Source organism: Coregonus clupeaformis, chromosome 8, assembly GCF_020615455.1.
Source record: "Coregonus clupeaformis isolate EN_2021a chromosome 8, ASM2061545v1, whole genome shotgun sequence".
NCBI lineage: Eukaryota > Metazoa > Chordata > Actinopteri > Salmoniformes > Salmonidae > Coregonus > Coregonus clupeaformis.
The window spans coordinates 11,757,133-11,768,465 of NC_059199.1; the positions used below are offsets into that span (position 1 = coordinate 11,757,133).

The 11,333-nt window shown below is 48.4% G+C and overlaps 1 protein-coding gene across 1 annotated transcript; it reads left to right on the forward strand.

The window, feature by feature from the left end:
- The first annotated feature begins 2,607 nt into the window (after positions 1-2,607).
- On the forward strand, positions 2,608-6,211 carry LOC121571095 (zinc finger protein 16-like). The gene is made up of 3 exons (XM_041882383.2): positions 2,608-3,420; positions 3,664-3,882; positions 4,309-6,211. The coding sequence occupies exons 1-3, from the start codon at positions 2,673-2,675 to the stop codon at positions 5,016-5,018; spliced, it is 1,677 nt and encodes a 558-aa protein (XP_041738317.1). The 5' UTR covers positions 2,608-2,672; the 3' UTR covers positions 5,019-6,211.
- Positions 6,212-11,333: the final 5,122 nt, after the last annotated feature.

Here is an 11,333-nt window from a genome sequence, read left to right on the forward strand (position 1 = left end):
CTGTCTGGCAGAAGGCTCTGGCTGATCCTGTCTGGCAGAAGGCTCTGGCTGATCCTGTCTGGCAGAAGGCTCTGGCTGATCCTGTCTGGCAGAAGGCTCTGGCTGATCCTGTCTGGCAGAAGGCTCTGGCTGATCCTGTCTGGCAGAAGGCTCTGGCTGATCCTGTCTGGCGGAAGGCTCTGGCTGCTCCTGTCTGGCGGAAGGCTCTGGCTGATCCTGTCTGGCGGAAGGCTCTGGCTGCTCCTGTCTGGCGGGAGAGCTCTAGCGGCTCCCGGTCTGGCGGGACGGCTCTGAAGGCTCATGGCAGACGGGCGGCTTTGCAGGCTCAGTACCGACGGGCAGCTCCTGCGGCGCTTGGCAGACGGACAGTTCAGACGGCGTTGGGCAGACGGGCAGTTCAGGCGCCGTTGGGCAGACGGGCAGTTCAGACGGCGTTGGGCAGACGGACAGTTCAGGCCCCGTTGGGCAGACGGCAGACTCTGGCCGTCTGAGGCGCACCGTAGACTTGAGTGCGGGTGGCCGAACAGGCCGGACCGGGCTGCGACGCGCACCGTAGTCTTGGTGCGGGTGGCAGGAACAGGCCGGGTCGGGCTGGCGACGCGCACCGTAGTCTTGGTGCGGGTGGCAGGAACAGGCCGGACCGGGCTGGCGACACGCACCGTAGACTTGGTGCGGGTGGCAGGAACAGGCCGGGTCGGGCTGGCGACGCGCACCGTAGTCTTGGTGCGGGTGGCAGGAACAGGCCGGACCCGGGCTGGCGACGCGCACCGTGACTTGGTGCGGGTGGCAGGAACAGGCCGGGTCGGGCTGGCGACGCGCACCGTAGTCTTGGTGCGGGTGGCCGGAACAGGCCGGACCGGGCTGGCGACGCGCACCGTAGACTTGGTGCGGGTGGCAGGAACAAGCCGGGTCGGGCTGGCGACGCGCACCGTAGACTTGGTGCGGGTGGCAGGAACAGGCCGGACCGGGCTGTGGAGACGGACAGGAGGCCTGGAGTGAACAGCGGCCACCACCCGTCCTGGCTGAATGCCTACCCTCACACACTCTGTGTGAGGCATCAGCACAGGACGTACAGGGCGGTGTACCCCTGGCCTGGTGGCCTCCTGGATACTCCCCCTTTTCTCCTCCGTCAGCCCCGTCGTCCCATGCCGTGTGCCCCCCTAAAAATTTTCTGGGGTTGACTCACGACCCTCCGACGATGGCTCTGCTGCCGCCGTTGCTCCTCTCTCGCCAGGGCCCTGATCCTTCCCCAAGGTCCCTTGCCTCCGAGCATGTCCTCCCAGGACCACGATGTGCCCACCTGGGCCATCGCCAGCCTCTCCATCTCCTTGCCCGGCGCCTCCTCCCATGTCCAGTCTCCTTGCTCCTGGACACGCTGCTTGGTCTTTCTTTGGTGGGTTTTTCTGTCACGATCGTCGAAAGGAGGAGACCAAAGCGCAGCGTGTTGAGCGTAACATCGTGAGACTTTATTTAATTAAAGAAACCACGATCAAAAACAACAAACCAAATAGGACGAAAGTGAAGTCCAAATACTGATATACACTAACAGCAACAAGGAAACAAAACCCACAAAACCAAGGTGAAACCACACCGTATAAATATGGCTCCCAATCAGAGATAACTGAGCCGACAGCTGACACTCGTTACCTCCGATTGGGAGTCATATGACTAATCAACATAAAGAACAATTAACCCAAACATAGAAATGCACAACCAGAAATCCCCAGCATAGAAATACACCCAACCAATGAAAATAAACAACCCTGGCTCAAATATCAAGGTCCGTGGAGCCAGAGTGTCACAATAACCTTGCACTTTCGCCACCCTGTGAAGTTCATTACTTCATTAATAGGCGTAACAGATGGACAGCTTTTAAAAGTGCAACTCAATCTCAAACTCAGCAGGCATATGAAAATATAAACCTGATCTGTCAATAACTGTATCTTAATGAGCATATTGCATTTCATATTGCTTTTCATATTGCTCTGGCAAAGACCCCCTGATATAGATTGACCTATATGCCTACATAACTCACTTTTATGGCATGGACAGTTACATAATTGCATTATGTGGTAGATAAACCTAAATAAAGTTTCTGACAGGAAGGACTAGTCTAGTATTAAGTCGTAGAATTTAGAGCGGCTGTGAAAGACTAATGGATTCAATAGGTCAACATTGGCCTGTGTGGTTATTTGGTCAATTCTGACCCCTGCTGCAGGCTCGAAGAAAATACAACAACAAAAGACTAACGCCTCGATCACTTCGACAGCCTTTTGGCATTGTGGTACACCAGAAGTACATTCATTTCAAATGGAACGCTGCGTTTGAGGCAGTTGCATTGTGGTGCGTACGTTGGATTTATCGAACGTATGCATCAAACTGTATGTGTACATTGCTTGACAGAATTGGTAGCAGAAGATGAATGTTGAATTTTTGTTGCACACATATCCAGATGATGCTGCGTACCATTTTGCGCAATAATCCTGTCGGTTTGATCGAGGCGTAAAGCATGGTAGTTCGTGGAGTGCATGGAGGGTGGCGCTACTTCTCAAATCAACCACCCGTTTGCACAGAAATCTGCACTTGAAACTGTTCTCTGTGGTGCATTACTGGATGTCTTTCAGCATCTCCAGAACACAGTAGCTAGCCTGTTAGCTAGGGCTTCCAACGATATGAGCCGCGAAAGAAACCACAGTTTTACCGAAACAAGCCTTTCTCCCGACCCTCAAAACGCATTCATGGACACGCCGGTGTCTGCAGCGCGACCCGATGATGATTTCTTGGAATTCGAGCCCGACGAGGAGCTTCTCTGCTCGGTGAGCGACATCACCGAACACCTTGGGAGAAACATAACAGTGGTGCTCGAGACGGCGTTGTCCGAAATCAGGAAAATGGTCAGCGTCAGGATACGGGTCCTGAAAATGGAGCTTCGGGAGAAAACGGACGAAATCGAAGTCCTAAAAGCAAGGCTAGAGGTGCAAATAGACGGTAGGGACCCGTATCCTGGCGGAATGACCACCGAGGCGTCATCTGTATTCAGGAAATCAGACTTCCATTCAGGCAGCAAGCACAACAACAACGACCACAAGAAAGCCAAACCAGCCATGCCTGGCGTAAAGAAAGAAAACATCAATGCCATTTGCGACTATCTGATGAAAGATAAGAATTCACGGGGTGCTGAAGCAGACAGCGACCCGAGCAATCCTTCGTCTGGTAGCGACAGGGACAGCCGCAACGACCCCCAGCCGCACTCCCTCAACCACCTGTGGCCGGACAGTGGCATCCCTGGCGCGGGACCTGGGGACGGGGAATCGGACTCGGCCACGGATGACATATTCGACATGTCGCTACCATCTGGAAGCAAGCGGATCCACGACTATGAGTGGATTACTGGGGTGGAGTACACGTCGGATTTGAAAGGTAACCTCATCAAAAATTCACTGCACCAATTAATCACTAACCTCATCAATCACTCACTGTACTAATCAATCACTTGTAGGATTAACATTGGCAATGGAGTAGGGACGAATTTTGGAATATATGCTGATGTTATCCAGTCCTGCAGCATTGCATGTGTCTCTATGTAAAGAGGCTGTATAGGACCACTGTACTTTTCTATAAAAGGGCATGGATTAAACACAAACCATATGTTTGTTTTCTGAGGTATGAGGGAGCCAAAATCTGAGAGTGCCACAACACCAGATGAGGAAGATGTTGAAGAGTGTGATGAGTCAAAAGAAGAAGGGGATGTTGGATTGGAGTATCCCCCAGTGCCTCTCTCCCATGACAGCCACACCCCCAACTTTCCCTTGCACCCCCAGGTCTCTCCAGGAGGGGAGGGGGCCAGTTCTTTGGAGGACCATGTGGATCGACTAGAACCAGGTGAGTGAAGAGAGGAGATGGAAGACGTCGTAGTTGTCACACATAAACATCCTTTACATCAGGGTTCTTCAATTCCGGTCCTGGAGGTCCGAAACACTTCTGTTTTTTATTTCTACCTGGTAGTTAATTGCACTCACCTGGTGTCCCAGGTCTGAATTAGCCCCTGATTAGAAGGAGAGGATGAAAAACAGAGGTGTTTCGGCCCTCCAGGACCGGAATTGAATTACCCTGCTTTACATCGTTCATTTTTCATCTATCATCTTCACATTTCTTTGCACCATACATTTTGATTATTGTTTTAGTTATTTTTTGCAGCCTTCTGACCAATCCTTATTGTCGTCGGCTGTATGCTCCTATTGCATGCTGATGAACTAGAGGACAGAGTGCAATAACCATAATCATTACATTTGTCTACTCTGTTCACAGGTCAGCAGTTTCCCTCCCACACATACCTCTGCCCTCTGTGTGGAACCTTCTGCCCCGACTCCTTGTTCCTGGAGGAGCACCTCAAACTGATACACGGCGACACCACCGGCACCCACAGCGCCCTGCAGTCCACCTCCATTGCTCCCCTCACTCTAGGAGAGGGTAGCAGTGACTCCAAGCGGGGCTTGACGGGGCTTGAAGGAAGGAGCATTGGGGCTGGAGCTAGGGGGATGGGCCTAGCAAGAGGAGGAGGAGGAGGAGTAGGGACGAGGGAGAAGAAAGTGGAAGGGGGTTACGAGTGCGGAGACTGCGGCCGCCATTTTAACTACCTGGGCAACCTGCGGCAGCACCAGCGCATTCACACGGGGGAGAAGCCCTTCATATGCCCAGAGTGTGGGGAGAAGTTCCGGCACGCTGCCCGATTGAAGAGTCACCGGCTGGGGCACAACGGAGGTCAGAGCCCCTTCCCCTGCCCCCAGTGTGGGAAGGGCTTCCCGGTACTCTCCGGCTTAAAGAGACACCAGCGGGTACATACGGGGGAGAGTCCCTACGCGTGCCAGCAGTGTGGGCGGCGCTTCAAGGAACTGGGTAACCTGTACACCCACCAGAGGATTCACAGTGGTGCCACGCCCTACTGCTGCCAGCAGTGTGGGAGGAGTTTCCGCCACCTGGGCACCTACAAGAGCCACCGCTGCACCCCCACACAGTGACAGTGACAATCTACGCCGTTCCCTTGAAGCTAGGCTGGCTAACATAAGCCTATTGATATGCTGTTCACTGAGGCAGGAACATTGTCTGAGTCTAAAAGACAAGCCTCATATGGACTTAAAAGGGAGGGAGACTGTGCCATGATGAAGAAGAGGTCAAAGGGCATCCTAATGAAAGCCATGGACTCGTTCAAATACTTAAAAGCACATAATTCCCTCTTCGGCTCCCTTCCTTGAAGTAATCACTGATCTAATAATAATATATTTAATTTATATAGCTCTTTTCATTAAAACAAGAATCTCAAAGTCGCTTTGAAAACAAAAACAAATGTAGGGATCTGGCAGTTCCTGTTTGATGGTCTTCCACAGCTTCAGATGTCTAGGCAGTTCAGAAAGGCAATCAGTAGCTTAAGTGGCGGGAGCATCGATGGTACAGACAGGCAGAGAGAAACATCAGACAGATACTGGTAGACAGGCCTGGAGCTCTTCATCAGTCAGATACTGGTAGACAGGCCTGGAGCTCTTCATCAGACAGATACTGGTAGACAGGCCTGGAGCTCTTCATCAGTCAGATACTGGTAGACAGGCCTGGAGCTCTTCATCAGACAGATACTGGTAGACAGGCCTGGAGCTCTTCATCAGTCAGATACTGGTAGACAGGCCTGGAGCTCTTCATCAGTCAGATACTGGTAGACAGGCCTGGAGCTCTTCATCAGTCAGATACTGGTAGACAGGCCTGGAGCTCTTCATCAGACAGATACTGGTAGACAGGCCTGGAGCTCTTCATCAGTCAGATACTGGTAGACAGGCCTGGAGCTCTTCATCAGTCAGATACTGGTAGATAGGCCTGGAGCTCTTCATCAGTCAGATACTGGTAGACAGGCCTGGAGCTCTTCATCAGTCAGATACTGGTAGACAGGCCTGGAGCTCTTCATCAGACAGATACTGGTAGACAGGCCTGGAGCTCTTCATCAGTCAGATACTGGTAGACAGGCCTGGAGCTCTTCATCAGTCAGATACTGGTAGACAGGCCTGGAGCTCTTCATCAGACAGATACTGGTAGACAGGCCTGGAGCTCTTCATCAGACAGATACTGGTAGACAGGCCTGGAGCTCTTCATAGATCAATCAAATGTATTTATAAAGCCCTTTTTTACATCAGCAGACGTCACAAAGTGCTTATACAGAAACCCAGCCTAAAACCCCAAAGAACAAGCAATGCAGATGTAGAAGCACGGTAGGAAAAACTCCCTAGAAAGGCAGGAACCTAGAGAGGAACCAGGCTCTGAGGGTTGGCCGGTCCTCTTCTGGCTGTGCCGGGTGGAGATTATAAGAGTACATGGCCATTAAGACCAGAGGGGGTCAAAACAGGTCCGGGACAAGTTAGCACGTCCGGTGAACTGGTCAATAGTTGAAACTGGATCAGCAGCATGACTAGGTGGACTAGGGACGGGAACAGCCAGGAGTCGTCAGGCCAGGTAGTCCTGAGGCATGGTCCTTGGGATCAGGTCCTCTGTGAGGGGAGAGAGAGCGAGAGGCATGTCGTCTCCTCCGTAAGTAGTTAGGCTGGATCATCCACTGTCAAAGTGTAGCACCCACCTGGGTGATGCTTCGGCGGCTGTAAAAGCGCCAGAAAAGACCACCACACCTCAACAGTAGTCTGGAACAGTCCTCTACGAGGTGAGTTTCTGCCATTCCCTCACACCGCAGTCCACATCAATATTTACAGAGCTCTCTGCCTAGGCGACCACACGGCACCATGGCAACCCCGGAACTCTGACATGTCAAATCTGTGATTACTTCCAGGAAGGAAGGATGCATTTTAGTAGTATAACCTTTTGGGAAGAGGACGCACACCAACAGAACAGTGTGACTGCTGCCACCATGTGGACTCTTTATGTTACTGCACAAATGAAGCTTCATGGTGGCACTGTCAAGCGCTGACTGTGTTTTAACCTCACTTACCTACCAATGACTATTCTGTCCAGAGCAGATAAGTTGGCATTTTATCATTTGTAATAACTATGCTGTAACCTATATTACTGACATTATATTCTTTACACTTTATTGGTATGTCCACCTGCATGATGACGACAACATGTCAGAAGTTCTTATGAACTGATATCTGTAGTCTACCCCTTTCAAATTCACCCCTCAGTTAACAGGCTAGTTATCTACAGAGGTTCAGGAAAATGTTCAGTTCAAGGGCAAAGATATTCCAGTAAATAATAACCCCTCTTTTCTCTACTCACTCCAATTGTCTAGCTAAAAGCAGAGCCATGTGTTTAGAGAGTAGGGACATTGAGGTTTCTGCATTATGATGCAGTTACAAGACACTACGACATTCTATGGCAGTCAAATTAGCGCACCATTAACATAAAATGGGGAATATTTCAACAATGCTATGCAACTAAATGTCTAGCTAGAATTAGAACAATATGAAACATTCTTAAAAGTTGTTCCAACTCTCTAAATACATGTCTCTGGCTAAAAGGATCCCCAATACTGTATGTGAATGTTGAACACATAAATAAAGAATCACCAACTTGCCATACATTTCCGGTAAACAATTAATATAAAAACGGTAGATGTGAAATGCTAATCATTGACCGTCTGCATTCTAATAAACATTCTTATGTGGTGCTTGTGTTGTGTGGATGTACTTTTCCGCATCACTTCCTCCATTGACCAAGACATCCTGGGACATTTTACATTTACATTTTAGTCATTTACCAAACGCTCTTATCCAGATCGACTTACAGTTAATGCTTTTATCTTAAGATGACTAGGTGGGACTAACAAATATCACAGTCATAGTAAGTACATTTTTCTTTAATAAAGTAGCTATCAGCAAAGTCTGTGCTAGTAGGGTGTGTGTGTGAGAAGGAGAGAGATGGCAGGCTCCATTTAACACTTTGAACACACCGACAGCGTCATTGCGTTTTGGTACACCAGAAGTACATTCATTTCCAATGGAACGCTGCGTTTGCCTTGCAGCATTGCATGCAGAGGCAGCTGCAGTGCGTTCTGTGTGGTGCACACGTTGGATTTATGGAACGAATGCGTCAAACTATGCGTAAAGGGGTTGACAGAAATGGTAGCAGAAGGTGAATGTTGAACTTTTGTTGCACACATATCTAGATGATGCTGCATACTATTTTGCGCAATGACACAGTTGGTGTGTTAAAAGTGTTAAGCTTACTGTATGCTTCCCAGTCGAAACAGTTCGAATATACAGTGAGCTCCAAAAGTATTGGGACAGTGACACATTTTTTGTTGTTTTGGCTGTGTGCTCTAGCACTTTGGATTTGAAATGATACAATGACTGTGAGGTTAAAGTGCAGACTGTCAGCTTTAATTTGAGGGTATTTTCATCCATATCGGGTGAACCGTTTAGAAATTACAGCATGTTTTGTACATAGTGTTTCTAAACACTTCTACATTCATGTGGATGCTACCATGATTACGGATAGTCCTGAATTAATCGTTAATAATGAAAGTGAGAAAGTTACAGACCTACAAATATCATACCCCAAGACATGCTAACCTCTCACCATTACAATAACGGGAGGTTAGTATCTTTTTGGGGGTATGATATTTATGCCTCTTTAACCTTCTCACTCATCATTATTCACGATTCATTCAGGATTATCTGTAATCATGGGAGCATCCACATTAATGTAGAAGTGTTTAGAAACATATTATATTCTTATTTACAATGAAAGTGACTCCATAATGACACAAAACATTTACCATTCATTTCTATTGGGCACAAAATAATCTGAAACACAATCAAAACGAACAGCAAATGCATCGAACACGTTTGTAGAGTCGCAAGCTTGATGTAGTCATTGTGTGCTAGGAATATGGGACCAAATGCTACTTTTGACCACTGTAAAACACATAAGTGAATTTGTGCTAATACTTTTGGTCCCCTAAACTGGGGGGACTATGTAGAAAAAGTGCTGTAATTTCTAAACGGTTCACCTGATATGGATCACAATACCCTCAAATTAAAGCTTTAACCTCATAGTCATTGCATCATTTCAAATCCAAAGTGCTGGAGTACAGAGCCAAAACAACAACAAAAATGTGTCACTGTCCCAATACTTTTGGAGCTCACTGTGTTATGATGAAATGTTGTGATGTTTTTGTTCAGCAGCGTTCGGCAGGGTTTTTTCGGCTGTTTGTGCAAAAAAAAAAATATTGAAGCTAGCTGAAATCTACGCCCCTTTGTCGGTGATTGGTCAACAATAGGGATTATTCAATGAAGTGTTTGTTGTCATTCAACAACTTATGACTAGTTTTTATGCACATTTTGTTCACTTGAGAAATACTGGACCAAACATCTTAGTTAGATGTAAAATTGCGCGACTAAGACCACCTCGGCAAAAATGTCAACATTTATTACAGTTTGATTTATTTTAGATTAATTCAGATTATTTTGAGGATGTGTATATTTGTTGCTACGGCGTCTCATGAGGGACAAACAGTAATATTGCCGCGTTTTTCAACCAAAGGTATTTTAAGGGAGGCACAGACATTCGCTTCGCCTAGCCGAGTTCTGCCAGGAGCAAACCGAACCTAGTATGTGGATGCCTTAACTCTGCAGGTCGTCTCACACACCGCCTGTAGGAGGAACTGACCTTCTGCTCTACACCGCCTGTAGGAGGAACTGACCTTCTGCTCTACACCGCCTGTAGGAGGAACTGACCTTCTGCTCTACACCGCCTGTAGGAGGAACTGACCTTCTGCTCTACACCTCCTGTAGGAGGAACTGACCTTCTGCTCTACACCGCCTGTAGGAGGAACTGATCTTCTGCTCTACACCGCCTGTAGGAGGAACTGACCTTCTGCTCTACACCGCCTGTAGGAGGAACTGACCTTCTGCTCTACACAGCCTGTAGGAGGAACTGACCTTCTGCTCTACACCTCCTGTAGGAGGAACTGACCTTCTGCTCTACACAGCCTGTTAACCAGCCCTCTGTGTGTGTGTGTGTCATACTCTATCTGTAAATGTCTGCTCAGCCCACAGAGATAGATAGAGACCTCTAGATGGATGTAACCCGTTTTAGCATGGACATTGCCATTGAGGGCTTCCACCATTTTAAAGTAGTCAACCGGGTGGGGATTCCTTTGGGTTGGGAGCGATCAGCCAATGATCAGAGCATTGTCTTCTTCAAATTGGGTTGCCTATGGTTTGTAAATGGCGTTAAGCTATATCACCGCCATCTAGAGGCCACAATAGATGAAACACACACACACAATATTTGGTTTAGGACTACAGCACTGCAGGTGGTAAATCACCAATATTACCTTTACACTTTTTTTCACAGGAAAGAAGAGGAAAATGGAGACAAAACAGACACAAAGATGATATCTCTATTTCTATGGCTGATCCACAGAGCTGTGCAGCCACAGAATGGGCAGGATTGGCTGATCCACAGAGCTGTGCAGCCACAGAATGGGCAGGATTGCACCATGGCTGTGCAGCCACAGAATGGGCAGGATTGCACCATGGCTGTGCAGCCACAGAATGGGCATGATTGGCTGCACCATGGCTGCACTCAAGTACTATTCTACTTGCAAGGCAATCAACATGCAGCAAATATACATTTCCTGATGACACCTCTCTCTCCCTCTCTCTTGCTCCCCCCTCCCCCCTCCCCCCCACACACACTCACACTTGAATCCACCAGAGCAGTGCGCTGTAATTCAGAGATTATACATTTAGGGATTTCCATCAATCACTGAGCCTAGCCATGCATCAGCTCTCCCTCTGCTAGAGGAGAAACACTGACACACCGAGACACCACACTTCTGTTGCCCTCTGCCTCATACCTATATACAGCCTTATATTTCCCCCTCTCTCTCTCGCTCTTTCTCTCTTCTCATTTTCCGTCTATCTTTATCCCCTTCCACTTTACTTTCTATCTCTCTATATTTCTCTGTCCCTCTCTCTCCTTCCCTGTTTCTCCCTCTCTGACCCCCCTTTCCATCTACCCTCCTCTCTCTCTCTCTCTCTCTCTCTCTCTCTCTCTCTCCTCTCTTTCCATCTACCCTCCTCTCTCTCTCTCTCTCTCTCTCTCTCTCTCTCTTTCCATCTACCCTCCTTCCTCTCTCTCTCTCTCTCTCTCTCTCTCTCTCTCTCTCTCTCTCTCTCTCTCTCTCTCTATCCTCCTCCTCTCTCTCTCTCCTCCTCCTCTCTCTCTCTCCATCTACCCTCCCCCTCTCTCATTCATCAGCACTATAAAGGAGTCAATAACACCATAATAATTGCAACAGGGAACATGCAGTGCTGTACATAAAGACGGATGTA